Here is a 16,969-nt window from a genome sequence, read left to right on the forward strand (position 1 = left end):
AGTCTGGCAGATCTATAGGGGCTACACAGTCCTGCAGATCTATAGGGGCTACACAGTCCGTCAGATCTATAGTGGCTACACAGTCCTGCAGATCTATAGGGGCTACACAGTCCGTCAGATCTATAGGGGCTACACAGTCCATCAGATCTATAGGGGCTACACAGTCCGTCAGATCTATAGGGGCTACACAGTCCGGTAGATCTATAGGGGCTACACAGTCTGGCAGATCTATAGGGGCTACACAGTCCTGCAGATCTATAGGGGCTACACAGTCTGGCAGATCTATAGGGGCTACACAGTCCTGCAGATCTATAGGGGCTACACAGTCCGTCAGATCTATAGGGGCTACACAGTCCGTCAGATCTATAGGGGCTACACAGTCCATCAGATCTATAGGGGCTACACAGTCCGTCAGATCTATAGGGGCTACACAGTCTGGCAGATCTATAGGGGCTACACAGTCCTGCAGATCTATAGGGGCTACACAGTCCGTCAGATCTATAGTGGCTACACAGTCCATCAGATCTATAGGGGCTACACAGTCCGTCAGATCTATAGGGGCTACACAGTCCTGCAGATCTATAGGGGCTACACAGTCCGTCAGATCTATAGGGGCTACACAGTCCGTCAGATCTATAGGGGCTACACAGTCCGTCAGATCTATAGGGGCTACACAGTCCGGAAGATCTATAGGGGCTACACAGTCCGGAAGATCTATAGGGGCTACACAGTCCGTCAGATCTATAGTGGCTACACAGTCCTGCAGATCTATAGGGGCTACACAGTCCGTCAGATCTATAGGGGCTACACAGTCTGGCAGATCTATAGGGGCTACACAGTCCTGCAGATCTATAGGGGCTACACAGTCCGTCAGATCTATAGGGGCTACACAGTCCGTCAGATCTATAGGGGCTACACAGTCCATCAGATCTATAGGGGCTACACAGTCCGTCAGATCTATAGGGGCTACACAGTCTGGCAGATCTATAGGGGCTACACAGTCCTGCAGATCTATAGGGGCTACACAGTCCGTCAGATCTATAGTGGCTACACAGTCCATCAGATCTATAGGGGCTACACAGTCCGTCAGATCTATAGGGGCTACACAGTCCTGCAGATCTATAGGGGCTACACAGTCTGTCAGATCTATAGGGGCTACACAGTCCGTCAGATCTATAGGGGCTACACAGTCCGTCAGATCTATAGGGGCTACACAGTCCGGAAGATCTATAGGGGCTACACAGTCCATCAGATCTATAGGGGATACACAGTCCGTCAGATCTATAGGGGCTACACAGTCCTACAGATCTATAGGGGCTACACAGTCCGTCAGATCTATAGTGGCTACACAGTCCGTCAGATCTATAGGGGCTACACAGTCCGTCAGATCTATATGGGCTACACAGTCCGTCAGATCTATAGTGGCTACACAGTCTGGCAGATCTATAGGGGCTACACAGTCTGGCAGATCTATAGGGGCTACACAGTCCTGCAGATCTATAGGGGCTACACAGTCCGTCAGATCTATAGTGGCTACACAGTCCGTCCGTCAGATCTATAGGGGCTACACAGTCCGTCAGATCTATAGGGGCTACACAGTCCTGCAGATCTATAGGGGCTACACAGTCCGTCAGATCTATAGGGGCTACACAGTCCGTCAGATCTATAGGGGCTACACCGTCCGTCAGATCTATAGTGGCTACACAGTCCTGCAGATCTATAGGGGCTACACAGTCCGGCAGATCTATAGGGGCTACACAGTCCGGCAGATCTATAGGGGCTACACAGTCTGGCAGATCTATAAGGGCTACACAGTCCTGCAGATCTATAGGCACAAGACAAGAGCAGATCCCTATGAGGCCAGGTAGGACGATTATAACATAATTGGATCCCCTAGATTCATACACTGAATGGTATTGGAAACTTGGATATAGGAAACTGGCTGAATTATGATGGCAGCACTAAGACCAATGTCGGAAGTACCTGGGTAGACGCAGGTTAAAGTAGGCTATGTAAGACCTTCTCTACAAAATGTACAATCCCTAAGAAACAGTAACACAGTGCTGTTAACAAAGTATTCTACAGTGCATGATAGATGGAGGGTAGAGTGAGGTGTGAGCCCATGAGGAACCCAAAGCGATAGGTCTCTTAACATTTTTTGTTACCCAAACCAGCGCCACGGATGCACCTGCAGCCTGCCCTAGCAGCTGCCCCAATGAACCCCATCTCTCACTGGGGACAGGCCTCTTAAACAACAGAAACAAGCAGCAAGGCTGAAGAGGAGGAGGAAGAAACAATGACATATTCAAAAACAGAGTGTTTTCTAAATGGCAACCTCAGACCCAGACTGCTTATAAAGGCCTTAAATCAATTGAACATGAAGGAGAAAGCCATGCCATGCTAATCTATCAGCCTTAATCCTATTGCTCTGAGATCCTTTGAAATCCACATTCTCTTAATACTACAAATAAAAACCTCTTTCTCCTCTAATGAGCTTGCCCTACAGCCTGACTAATACATCTCAACTACAGGTTCTTCTGTACTACTGTATTAATTCTGTTGAGGTGTAATTTTTTTCTTCCATTGATATAACAAGAGCAGGAGAATGACACTGGATGTTTATAAGGTTGTGAAAAAAATTATGTATTTCTGAGTGATTCTGTTCTCTTACATGTTGGTCCCAGCTAAACAGAGCATACTGTCGTGAAAGGTATAAATGAATAAGCACAACACCTATGCCTTCCAGGGAGGAGGTTGCTTTCCTTTTAACTGAAATCCCAAAATCTGAAGGCTAAACATATTCTGTTCTCTTACATGTTGGTCCTTAGCTGGGACCAACATGTAAGAGAACAGAATATGTTTTTGATGTGTTTTAGATGTTCAGGGACAAGCCGAGGAAGAGAAAAGGTTAAAGCGACAAACAGGCAAATGAAGGAGTGAAAAAAAGGAAACCTGATAGTTTCTCCACCATATGCCCACACCCTTAAGACACCATGTGCTCTGGCTTTGAAAGCTTTCACTGCCAATTCCCCATTTGAAACCAGAACCGCTCAGTAACAACACCTCCCTGTGAGCCGGTGGAAAGGAGAAAAATCCCTTATCGATCTCCACCCATTTCAGGTCTAAAAGGTCTGATGTGAGGAGCACTACATTGGCCTAAAGGTGCTCCCCTCTAACCCAAAGCCTGTCAGAGGGGATGAAGAAGACACTTCTCAACACTGCAGCTACACCATGATTACCAACACCACCTCCCCAAACAGAGTGTCTGTGTGTGGCACAAGCATGTGTGTGTAGCACACGCAAACGACCAGTGACCGAGCCACGATTAAGCCATTATGAAAGATGATACTCTCATCATTAACGAGTTATCTCCATGTCAAATATCACCTATCTATTATAATTGCTTGGTTTTGGTCAAATTGGGATCAGCATAGGGGAAGTCTCCAAAGGAAACTGCTGACCATGTTTTTCTCCTTAATAGTAACACAAGCATAATCATCTCTTATTCTATGTAATTATAAACTCACAAATAGTCATCATACTATGATTAGTCTAGAAACACATTGAACTGTGCTGGAAGTGCTCCCAAGCTCATAGCACAAGTGCCTTTGGAGTGCTTTTTCCTAAATGAAATGAGTCCTGTTGCTAATAAAGACAAGATCTTTAGAGAAAGAGTCTGACTGGTCAGTTAGCAGCACTAACAGTAAGTGAGGTGGTTTGCTCTTACCTTGGGTTGAGCGCGTCGGGGGAAGGCAACCTTAGGATCAATCTGTGAAAGATAGAAACATAAAGGAATGTGTTAAGAAATTGTCAATTGTGCATCAACATTCAGATAATTGTAGCAACAGAGATAGAATGATAATGTTTCTCCAAAGTGACTTCAACATTCCTAAATCTTCAAAATACATGACATCCTTTTGATGCTGAAAGATGCTGAGAGATCACAAAATGGGAACAGTGCCTTGGAATGTTTGGAGGAAATGATTATTTCAGGGTTGGAAATAGGAGTCTGAGGCCTGTGACAATAACTCCAGATATTGTGAAATAAGCAAGAAGGTGCATCAGATCAACCTGTTTCTCTGTCTTTGCCTTGTCGTCTCGGACAAGTGTTTTTCTTCCTCTGTTTAGCTGGTATTGAGGCGTGCGGTTGCAGCCTTATCAATCTTGCATTCAGAATGAAAATAAACTATTTCATGCATCAATCTCATGCTGCCTTCTCCTGACTTTAATACCAGGCTCTTAAAAGAGAAGTTTCAAACAATCTCATCCAAGCAGACCTATTGAAGGGGGAACGGCAACAGATGGAAATTGTTCTCTTGCAGAAAATGACTTTGTGTTCAGCAGTGCAAACCCTTTACGTTGCTGCATATTTCTCTGTGAGGATTTTAAAGACTTGCATACCTACAGGTTCTATGTAATCAACCACAGCATCATCATAAAGATCAAGACTGTCTCACTTGTAGGCCTGAGATTTCTCTCTCAATTTACAAAAAGAAGCCAAAAAGATGGATTAAGTGTTGAACTGTGCTGGAAGAGAACATTAGCTGGAAAAAACATAGTCCTCCTATAAATCCTCTACATCTCACAGACAACACTAATATCACATATTCCTAAGAATGTTTTTTTTTAAAGAAAATAAAAACATTCCTCAATAATGAATGCAATTGATGGTTCAGTTGGAAACAGAGACAAAGGTTACCATCTGGGAAGATCAGCCAACCGTAGCTTTCATTTCACCTGTTACGTGTTTGAAGTCAAATGAGAAAGAGGAACATGTGAGAACGAAGCAGGAACATATTTCTCTGTCCTATTTCTATCTTGCGGCGTTATGATTGTTAGCCATCTTTCTAAATCAGGTCAATTTGAGAGATGAATTGAATAACACCTGGGTATGGCAACCCTACTCATAATGAATTCCATGTAATGATTCGTTTTAGCAATTAGCCTCAGGCATAACCAATTCAACCTCCAATACACAGCGGAGCTGGGCATATTTGTGCAAAGACAACACTATAGGCCTACGCTTTGAATATCAAAGCCATCATACTTGGTGGTGTCTTACCTTTCCAACCTACACACCAGTCCCTGAATATCAACACAGCTGGATATGGGTCTGTTTTTTCTCTGTCATACGGTACTTTTCCATTTCAAGACGTCAACATGCATTTCTGCTACAGTTCAACTTTTAAATAGAGTAGCAGTGAAGGTGGTACAGTTTAGAGTTGCCGCATGTCAATCGAATCCACAATGGATTTTGAACATGACAAAGAATTATTCTGCATACAATCACTACTAATCAACTAATTGGATAGACAATAATTAGCAATGCACGCATTTTGTTTGTTTATTAAAATGGCCAGATAATGCAGTCATTTGTCCAGATGACCAGTGTAGCTGTGTTATGTAATGATGACTTAGTATGGGATCTGTTGATAAACCTTTATTTAGGTCACAGCCTAGGAAATGAATGGTTCTTTTGAGAGGTTTGCCAAAGGGGGGTACATTCTACAGATTGTTTTCATTCTGTCGAAGTATTCATGTCAATTGGAAGTTTATGTGGGAATTACATTTAATATAGGCCCAATATTTCAGTACACTAAAGCATGTCTGGAACTAAAGGTTATTCCATTTACACGCTTCCATAGGAATAGCAGTTTGCTCTTTGTGTTAATAATTGATCTCGAGAGGTACTATTTCCTCTCACCAGTAGGATATAAATCACTGAGTCTCATTGCAATGAGGGGATCATTTCTAGATCCATGAAATGATAACAAATCCACCAACAAGAGCATAGTCTTTTCAATCAGTGCAGAATAATGTATCAATTCTGGTAAAAATGACAATGCATACACATCGATAGCTCCGTCCTCTAATGGATCATATCCCAAAGTGTAAGAATAGCTATTTCTCAAGCTCTACAGTCAACATCTTCCAACTAGGTATGTCAAACTAATAAAAGAGAACAAACCAAAAGCAATACATTCCTTCTCATTTTTTCTTCTCTTATCTTCTGTTACAGCTTTTTACGGCAGGGTCTCAGAGGGCTTCTCTCTGTGCGATTGTGTAAGATCCAGGCAGAAGGCAATTGCTTACATCCTTAGTTCAGATCTTCCAACAGGATTTCATACATTATTGCAGCTTCTGGGTAAACTCTCTCTCGTCACAGATCTCACTCTATACTGGCAGCTTAAGATTAAGATAGACCATTTTTGTAGCTTTAAAAACCTATCAAAAAGCTTGATTTCTTGACTGTTTTGATGTGTGTTTAGAGCGATGTAGGAAGCATTGATATATACTGATTAATCTTCTGCTTCTTTCTGTCAATCTCCCTACGGTTTTCATACACACACAAGTATTATTACCAATGTCAAATGCACTGCCAACAAATACCCAAATGAAGCCTCATCATTTCACTTGAGGCAATTTAGCATGCCCTCATCAAAACAGTTTTTTGGGGGGGGGACGTTAAATCATTCCCGAGCAATTGATTACCCACATATGGGCTATTCTGAAGCCTGCATTACCCTGCTGTTTAAAAAATAACCCTGATGTTGTAAAAAATAATGATGTCTGTGTTGTTTCATTTCAATGTATTATCAGTGCAACAAATTATGACAATGAAAAAAGCACTGCCTGTTTAGATGCTGAATACTGTAAATAAATAATTAAAGTCTGAGGAGAAGACAAATTCCCTGAGAGGATCTGTTGAATCTAAGGCTGAAAAAGGCAGGTATAGCTTACACGATCAACTGAAGACAAAGCACCTGCTAGACATGAACCAACAAGTGGCACGGTGGAGGTGAGCTCACAGCTGACATTATTTTCAATTGATATCCGACAGAGGAGGCTTAGATTTGTCCAGAGGAGCTGCAACAGCCCTTTCTTCTGTTTCTCTCTCTCTCTGGCCTCATCCCCCTCACCTCAACGAGACATTCTGTCCTTTGAAACCACTACATCAAAACAGCAAACAGGGTTTGGCCAGAGGTCATCCAATAATGGCTGAAAATATCTGTGGGTGAAATAGGCTACCTTTGTTTTGGCAGAAAATAAGACTTATTTAGGAGTATAATACATCTCCTCTGGCAGGGGTCCTGACTGAATAATCCTAACCTGGTCATTGATAATGGATACTGTGATGCAGTCGTCGAAAACTACAACTCCTCACATAAAGAAGTATTTGAATAAATTCAAATCATGTTCGTCGTCCTTTTTTAAAATAACTGTACGTAAAAAGATAACTTATACTATTCCAGATGGGACATAACATAAAATGAAATATAACATTCAAAATATGTTTCCGGATTGCTGGCATGTGTGTTTTGAATCCTTGGCCATATGTCTCCATTCACATTCATACCGGTCTGAAAGCACTCTGTTTTCATAACCGTACAGAAATAAACCCAGGCTATCAGGGGGATTGAACAATAGCTGTGGCACGTTATGATGGTGTGTGCATTATGAAAGCATACTTGTGCTCATTGTCCACGTCTCTGACCGATATCTTTCTCCACGGGGTAACCCTCCTTCCACACTGAGACCATTAGCACGAGAGAACATCCACAAAAAAAAAACAAAGCAGGAATATCTATGTAAAATGTAATACTGCTCGGAACTGGAGTAGGCTGTACAAAATATCCAATATTGTCGGTTTAAGAACACTGTACCATTGGATGAGAAGAGAATTGTAAAGTTTTTTCACATTGTATTTAATGTTACATAAGCCCTCAGCCTCTTTCTAAACCTTCAGACTTGTAGGGTATTGCGTGTCCAGTTTAGTCTCACAAAGATCAAATCTCTTTTAGAAGAAACACCTGGTACAATACAGCATCAGAGACTGCAAGGTATATAGTATATACAGCTTGTGACATACATGCTACACGAGCACTTCTGCCGAATGACTAATGGAATATAAGGCAGAAAACTGCTGGTTCAGGTCTATGTGATGTAGAGTCACTTCCTTTGCGTACTGGCAAAGTGCCCTCTTTTGCCTCGGCGTCACATCAGGAAGTATCAAATGTTGATCTCAGTATTGCTTAGTATCAATAGGGCCATGCCTTAGGTTCTTCAATAACTCAGCTCATACAAATAACATTACATCCTCCCTCTCTTCAACTGATAAATCATTGTGCTTTTAGAACTATAATCATTATGCTTTTCATGGGCTATTCTCGCTCGCTTCTCAATATGTCGTTATGTCATTATTATTTACACAACACACCTTAGTGTAAAGGAACTTCAACTAAAAGTAATAAATACATGTGTAGTGTTGTGGAAGAAAATAAACAAATGAATCATTAAAACATCATTGCAAGATGTGTCTACATACAATAATATACCAAGCTGTAACCTGTCTTTTCAATTATAGTTTACTTCACTCAAATGAAATTGTATTCATTAAACAATGTATGAACAAAATGGAAACCAAATGGCTTTATTAAGGCGAGAGCTTTATTTATACTTTTTATTAAATAATCAAAACAGTAAATTCAACGGAACTAATACCAGTGTTTTACTTGACAATATTTCTAATTACCAGCTACTCAATTGTTACTTACTAACGGTTAGTTTGCCAGGCAGAATTTTTTAAATCTTTGAGTCGTATTCCTTGTTCAGTTACGGCAAGACATGTGGATACAGGACACATCTCCAAGCAAAGACACCAGATGACACTTCTCATCTCTATAGAGAAAATAAAGTCAATTGGTATGAGTGCTGTCAATAACCTTGAGGGGGAAAAGGAGTGCGATTCAATTAAGCTTACAAAAGCATAGGCTATTCATTATCACAAAGAAAGAGTTATTCAACTCCTTAATTTAGATGTATAAAAGTATATCCACACTATACGTACCATGCAGAAGTACATATAGAACACATGCTAATGTGCAGTATTTATACTGCATGCGTGTAGGCTATTTATCATGATTTAATTCATACATGTATGCCATATATTATTATATGTAGCAGAGCTCTAAATAGGAAACATCTGTCATAGAGTGTGTAATAATCACATATTAAATAGAGCACTCTGGGGCTTTCTCCCTGCTATATGCATTGCACAACCCAAGATTGTCTACAACAGCTTACAGATGCTGGTTTCCTTTAATAACATTCAAAACATGAACCCGCTCCTCTTTCGCTTTCAAGTATGGAGATAAAAACGGAAAGCTTTTACAAGCACCCTCCAGTGACTTGCCAATCAGCCGAGGACAGCCGTAAAACAAGTTCTCGCACTGCTTTCAGCCCGGCTCCACTGGAACTGTACACCGCCTGCTGAAGTACAATATGTTTGTCTTTCCAAATATATCTTAAAGACATACTCTCCCATCTGAACGTGGCTTTCACAGAAGGCTGCTAACAAACCATCTATTTTTCGGTATGCACTATTCCATCTCCAGTGCTGTCTGAGCATGACTGGATATCCCCACCCACCGAGCAGAAATCGCAGACAATTATGGTCTCAACTGAACTCTGTCTAATCCATCACTACACGGACAGAACTTCAAAAATGACTGACATCCTTTAATGACTTATCTACTGCCACATTGACACAATAGTTCCAAGGCTTTTGATAAAACAGACCAAATGGGGATGTGTGTGTGTATGTGTGTGCCTGTTAATAGAAGAATACATGAAGTAAGCTGATAGGAGAAGCATCAGGTTTGTTGACATTATAAGACAGGAAATAGGTTTTAACAAACTTGACAATGTACTGTGACTTTAACTTGGAAGCAACACTTAGTAATATTTCAAATACACTTATACATAAGTATATATCATTTGATGTAATGAAATAACAAATCTTTTACAGGATTAATGGACCTTTTGGCATCAATATTTATGTAATAGAATAACATTTGTAACTTCCCACTTCCATTGACGCGATATGAATCAAACAGCGTGATGTGTACGATCTGACAGGTTATATGCATGGAGGAGGCCTGTGAGAGAAAGCCCATGTGAGTGACATGGGATATGTGCACATGTGGAGTGGTACTGGGAGATGGGAAAGGGGGCGTGTCACCTTCATTCATTCAGAGGAGAAGGGAAATTGAGCAGATATGAGATTCACCCCTGCGGGGTGTTTTACCGCAATAGTTTACATGAAGGGGGTCACATGGTGATATCATGGGCTAATTCCACATCTACAGCTTTGATCAAATAAATAATTTCACCAATAGCTCTTTACCAAGAGGGCCAACCCAGTGACTGGCAAATGGCATGTGAGCATTCTGAGATGCCACCTGCCACACATGGATGTACTGCAGTTGTTGTTGGTTTCAATGTGGTATCATTTTGCTACGTGGAACGTATATTACAGTATTATTACAGTGTCATATCTCAAGCATGACAGTGAAATGAATAAAGGCAATGATTCATATTTTAAAACGTGCAACACAGACGGTAAAATATCATTGCAAATGACATCAAAACACAGACATACCGTCTTTGAGTCTAATTCGTGGTGTGGTTGAGCTAAGACTTTATCTACACTGGCAGCATCTGCAAACGTAACGAATCCAAATCCTCTGCAAAACAAAGAAATACAGAGAAACAACCAATTAGGTCACACATTATTTACATAGACTATGTGAGAAGGTAGAAATATAAGCTCAACTGTTTCTCTCAGAGTATTAACATTTGGTAGCCTATCAAGAATATCATGAACATGCTAAATGTTTTTTACTGGACATCAGGTATTTACACTGTCCCAGTTAACTACTGCTCATTCAAATGATAGAGATAATATCTACCTAAATTGTAGATTACTATAGTGATTGTGGGCACTGATATATAAGTTATTTGACTTTATATTGATTTATAGGAGAGGGGGGAAACACTACACCAACATTGCAATTCAGTCCCAAAGTCAATGTCAAATTGCATTCACCCGCAGCTATCTTTTGAGCTAATCTATCTCTGTCAAACACAACGCGGGACAAACAGCCCGGGTTAATATGTGGCATATAAACTACACAAGTGTAGGATAGCATTTCACCAACTGGAAAGCAAAAGTAAAAACCTTTTACCTGGAACGTTTTGTTGTGGGGTCTCTCATCACCATACATTCTCTTATTTCTCCGAATTTGCTAAAATAGTCTCTAAGGCTGTCTGTGAACAGAGAAAATATGTCGGATAATTAGTCAATAACAAATGGTTGTCATACTGTTGTCAGTGTGTTTCAAAAACACATAGGGGTCGAATAGAGGACTTCAGATGATTGGAAATCTAAAATAACCTTGCGCGCAAAAAGAGGGACTCCAGATATCCCATACAGTTGCCTACTGCACACACAGAGAACGCGACCACAGCATGCACAATCAATTATTGTAACAAAATAAGAAACATGGGAAATGTAAGGGAATAATTGTCTCACCTGGTGAGGTTTGCCAGCTGAGGCCACCAATAAACATTTTACTGTAAGAAGAAAACATAGCAGAAGTGAGTACAGATGTCAGATCGGCCATTTTGACGACTAACTACTTCTAAAAGCGATCTTAACGAGTAGAGAGAGAAAACAAAAATCGCTGTATAGCAATAATGTATCTTATTAAAAGGGAAAGGCCACGCTTGCTACTGTAATCTTCCAAAGCAAAGCAGAAGCTTCATCGCTACTAACTGCATCCGGAAGGAAAGATGGTGATGTGCGCATTGCGAGTTGAATCCAGCACTGCACTCTTGCTAAATCATCTCTCAGACATTCTCAGATGAAAAATACAATAAACAAAGGAAAGTCGAAATTGTTATCATCTTACCCCGGGTCATGTTGTGAATCATTTGGGCTTCCAGATGTAACTTGACTCCCGTCTCCTTCCATAGCTAACCAAACTATAGGCAGTAACTACAGTAACAAACACACACAGACACTGCAAAAGCTATGCACAGCCGGACTGGGAGAATATTACTGAGCCGGGAACGGAATCGTCACACGTGGGATCAGCTCAGTTTAGCCCCCTCCCTCAGCATGCTCTCCCTAGCCCTCACTGGGCGGGGCGAGGGCTCGTCAACTAACCAATCCAATTGACGTTAATACAGAAAACCCGCCTATGAAAAAAACAAAAAAACACCCCCTATTGGTCATAACGCTCCTATGACAATATAACCGCCGTGATTAGTAACAATGTCAATACAAAACAAATGTTACATGCCCTAATGGCAACATTTTATTTAATGAGTAATTTCCTTCCAGCGCACACATGCAATTAGATAAACGATTAATGATGGGCCAAGTTAGTTCATGGTCAAAGGCCAAAAGTAGGTTGTATTTGCATCTGAAATAGGCCTATTGGTTATTACAGATTTGTAAACTATCATATTGATATATTGTGAATACATTGTTTGTGCCTTTATATCAGCAATATTTTCATTATTTATCCTAAAGAAATGCATTAATATTTTCTCTATGTTTGTATGAACATGTACAGTAGATTGTTCATATTTAACTCAGGCCGAGACCGGTTAAGTAGGCCTACAGTATTAGCCTGCACTGTATGTGAACACTTGCATGGGGGCATATTTTGTGTGTTCAAATGGATTGAGGAAACATGGTCCCTCACATGACATTTAATGTATTTTAATAAGATACTATTTTAGAAGAACATTTTAGCATTGTATTCCATATTGAATTTTGAAATGCTATAGTACAAGGAACGTAGTCCACCTGAAGATGAAAAAGTATTTAAAAAATAGGTGGATTTAATTTTTACTTCTGAATATGTATGTTCATTACTCAGTAACTGGGGGAAGCTAGTTTTCCATTAAATCTGAACATAAGTGAGAGCTCAATTAAAGCTGGATGCTCAGTGGATTTCAAGTCATGGTACAGTGATTGCTGTTTATTTCCTTACTGCGGCCAGAGACAGAGGGAGGAAGACACACGGACGTGCACGCGTGCGCACACACAAATTTGTCTCCTTTTTACTTGAGAAGAACCCTTGTAAGGCACTTAGAACTGGGTGCAGAATGATGTCATTACTGACTGAACTCGTTTAAATGTTGGTCACAAGCCACACAGGTCAACCTTTCTGTACAATAAACATTATTGTATACCTTATGAAGTTATTCTAACCAATGTTGAACCTTCTCTTATTCCTTGACAATAGACAGAAGACATACATAGAGTAGGTTCAGCATTGGTAGGTGGAATTTATTTTCACATATTTTTGGATGAATCTCCACTCAAAATAGGAAAAAGCAACTTGAAATAATCAACATTACACTGAAATGTTCATGTTTGCTCCGGTATCATATTCTCTCTTTCGTGTGTGTACGTGTGTCTAACTGTCACGCCCTGGCCATAGAGAGGCTTTTTTTCTCTATTTTGGTTAGGCCAGGGTGTGACTAGGGTGGGCATTCTATGTTCATTTTTTATGTTTTGTATTTCTTTGTAGTGTGGCCGGTGTGGTTCTCAATCAGAGGCAGCTGTCTATCGTTGTCTCTGATTGAGAACCATACTTAGGTAGCTTTTTCCCACATGGGTTTTGTGGGTAGTTGTTTTCTGTTTTTGTGTCTGCACCAGACAGAACGGTTTCGGTTTCGTTTATTCTCTTGTTGTTTTTGTTAATCAGTGTTCAGTTCAAATAATAAAGATGAACACGTACCACGCTGCGCATCGGTCCACTCCTTCCAACAGCCGTTACACTAACATGCATTCCCTCACGCTCTCTCACTCACTCACTCTCACACACACAGTTTCGCTGAGCTCTAAACAACTAAATACAACAAAGTACTTCACACAAGGCAAGTAAACATCACAATGTGGATCTATCACAGTAATTGTGACATCTGTTGTATTCATTGAAATGAAAACACTCCAAGCCAAGGTTTATGGAGTGGTGGTGCATTCCCTTTAATCTGAGGAGCCACTAGTGTTAAGTGAGCCTGTCGGAGATGCAATTCAGCCTTCAAACAACATGACCGATGCAGCCGAGATCCCTTTCGGCAGTCAACAGTGATATACCCTTCCTCTTTGCATATTCATGTAATAAATCCCTACCTAGTAATTAACTATACACACCTTCAAAGGTTGTTTCAATGCTGAAGAGTAAAGGGAAAATATAGTATTTTAGTGATCAAGGTTATCGAGACAATATGTAAAATGCATGGAAACCCCCTTGACAACAGTGAAGAAACTGTATTATATAATTCTACCACAGGAGGTTGGGGGCACCTTAACTGGGGAGAACGGGCTCGTGGTAATGGCTGGAGCCACTTTGGCAAAGTGGGTGGGGTTATATCCTTCCTGTTTGGCCCTGTCCGGGGGTGTCCTCGGATGGGGCCACAGTGTCTCCTGTCCCCTCCTGTCTCAGCCTCCAGTATTTATGCTGCAGTAGTTTGTGTCGGGGGGCTAGGGTCAGTTTGTTATATCTGGAGTACCCCTCCTGTCCTAATTCGGTGTCCTGTGTGAATCTAAGTGTGCGTTCTCTAATTCTCTCCTTCTTTCTTTCTCTCTCTCGGAGGACCTGAGCCCTAGGACCATGCCCCAGGACTACCTGACATGATGACTCCTTGCTGTCCCCAGTCCACCTGGCCATGCTGCTGCCCAGTTTCAACTGACCTGAGCCCTAGGACCATGGACTACCTGACATGATGACTCCTTGCTGTCCCCAGTCCACCTGGCCATGCTGCTGCTCCAGTTTCAACTGACCTGAGCCCTAGGACCATGCCCCAGGACTACCTGACATGATGACTCCTTGCTGTCCCCAGTCCACCTGGCCATGCTGCTGCTCCAGTTTCAACTGACCTGAGCCCTAGGACCATGCCCCAGGACTACCTGACATGATGACTCCTTGCTGTCCCCAGTCCACCTGGCCATGCTGCTGCTCCAGTTTCAACTGTTCTGCCTTGTTATTATTCGACCATGCTGGTCATTTATGAACATTTGAACATCTTGGCCATGTTCTGTTATAATCTCCACCCGGCACAGCCAGAAGAGGACTGGCCACCCCACATAGCCTGGTTCCTCTCTAGGTTTCTTCCTAGGTTTTGGCCTTTCTAGGGAGTTTTTCCTAGCCACTGTGCTTCTACACCTGCATTGCTTGCTGTTTGGGGTTTTAGGCTGGGTTTCTGTACAGCACTTTGAGATATCAGCTGATGTACGAAGGGCTATATAAATAAATTTGATTTGATTTGATTTGGAGCGGAATACGTAGAACGGTATCAAATGCATCAAACACTTGGTTTCCATGTGTTTGATGCCATTCCATTAGTTCCGTTCCAGACATTATTATGAGCCGTCCTCCCCTCAGCAGCCTCCTGTGCATTCTACGGTAGGGACAACTATGTGAATTTGCCTGCAATTACAATGGCATCTGTGTTTGATTAATGAACGGATAAAGTATTTAAGGGGCGGTATAATTTTATATGTCCTACATCTGTTACATGCCTTGAACATATCAATGTGAGGCCTTTGCACTTCAAAACATTTACAACACGGTTCCCCATTGAAATAGGAAACATATGTTCCAGTTGCACAACTAAACATACACACAAAAAACCTCCCCAGAGGTTATTGACGTGTTTTTCATTGAGGAAATGTGGTTAAAACATGAAGCTGAGAAACTGAACACGGGCTCAATAAAGTCAACCCCTCTACCCAGATAGCTGAGCCTAGAGACAAGGAAACATTGTGTCCTGAGAGTGTTCATATATTGAACATACTGTAGCATTGACAAGCATTCAACATGAGCACTGTTCTCGCACAGCTCTGTAGAGATGGCATTCAACACACAAAAATGTCACAGTAACTCAAGGATGGCAGAGGGATAACCAGGCCTGTGGATGCTGATCGCAGGGAGCCATTAGGGATTTAAATGGAAGGAGGAGGAAGAAATGATAGTGTGAGATGAGAGCAGAGGGGAAGAGGAGCGTGAAAGGACAGCTGGGGACCTCCTTGTCTGCTGCAGCTGTCACACGGTCCCTCGTCGTCCTACCGAGAGCTCAAACCATGAGTGCCAGACGAGATCGATGCACAGATCTCAGTGACAGTCAGAGGCAGTGCCAGTGTGATGCTCTGCTGTTCTGTTAGGGGGCTCTGCTGAGGTCTACTCCTTTATAATGACTTCACATATTCAAGCCATATTGTAATGACATTTAGTTAAAATCATGGCCCTGTATTCCCCAGCAACAGCCACCATGTTTTTGATGCCATGCATGTCAATTATTAATGTTGGTATTTATTAAAGCAGTGATTCATCAAGCTCATATTAAAGGTCATTTTATAGCATAAATTGTGGGGCATAATACTGGTTGGGAAGATTTTGTAGTGATTGCTTTCATTCTGAATAAATCCATTGCTCTTTTGCTGTCATTTTTAAGGAGGCAAATTCTGTCATGCCAAATAAAGTACCGTAAGACCAAAAGTTATTTTTACCAAAGCATTCTAAACTATGTCAAAAAGCAATACCTGTGATTGGAGGATTTAATTTGTTTAGCTTTACCACGTAGGAAAACCCAAACATATAGCATCAGCAGCTCCCCATACCCCTATTCATTCCCAGCACACCTGTGTCCCACATTAGGTTCCATGATTGATTGCAAAAAATTGCACGTGTTGTTCAGCCACCTACACATAACTACACAGAAATATTCAGCACAATTATTTGCAGGATAGCATAATGTAAGCCTACAATATAGTGCTCTATTAAAATAGTATTGTTCATAGGAAAATACTATTCAATAATGTTGTGAGTCATTGATAACCCTAAATACATGGATAGTTTCTTCCATGAAAAGACAACCTTGGTATTCCGTTTCAACCATCACAGATGTACATTTCTTATGCAGGCAGATGAACTCGTGGATGCCATTTTTATGTCTCTGTGTGCAGTCTCGAAAGACGCAAACTAACGCAATTGCTAACTAGCGCTAGCAGATATCCATAGACTTCCAGTCATAGCACTAACGCTAGTTATCACTGGCGCAAAACTACCTCTAACTTCCTTCTTACTGGACACAGAGACATAAATGGTAT

The 16,969-nt window shown here is 41.4% G+C and overlaps 1 protein-coding gene across 19 annotated transcripts in view; it reads right to left on the reverse strand.

Moving 5' to 3' along the window:
* Nucleotides 1-11,929, reverse strand: part of LOC118391807 (RNA-binding protein Musashi homolog 2) — a 390,497-nt gene extending 378,568 nt beyond the window's left edge. For all 19 annotated transcript variants that reach the window (XR_008122163.1, XR_008122162.1, XM_052510967.1 and 16 more), the window contains exons 1-5: nt 11,754-11,929; nt 11,375-11,415; nt 11,028-11,109; nt 10,442-10,526; nt 3,728-3,769 (exon numbers count right to left, since the gene is read on the reverse strand). Coding sequence is in view for 17 of the 19 variants with exons in the window: in XM_052510967.1 (XP_052366927.1) it covers nt 3,728-3,769; nt 10,442-10,526; nt 11,028-11,109; nt 11,375-11,415; nt 11,754-11,815 (312 nt within the window). In the remaining 2 variants the exon portion in view is untranslated. The remainder of the gene's footprint in view (nt 1-3,727; nt 3,770-10,441; nt 10,527-11,027; nt 11,110-11,374; nt 11,416-11,753) is intronic.
* Between the last annotated feature and the right edge of the window lie 5,040 nt (nt 11,930-16,969).

This window comes from Oncorhynchus keta, unplaced genomic scaffold (genome assembly GCF_023373465.1).
Source record: "Oncorhynchus keta strain PuntledgeMale-10-30-2019 unplaced genomic scaffold, Oket_V2 Un_contig_6244_pilon_pilon, whole genome shotgun sequence".
Lineage (NCBI taxonomy): Eukaryota > Metazoa > Chordata > Actinopteri > Salmoniformes > Salmonidae > Oncorhynchus > Oncorhynchus keta.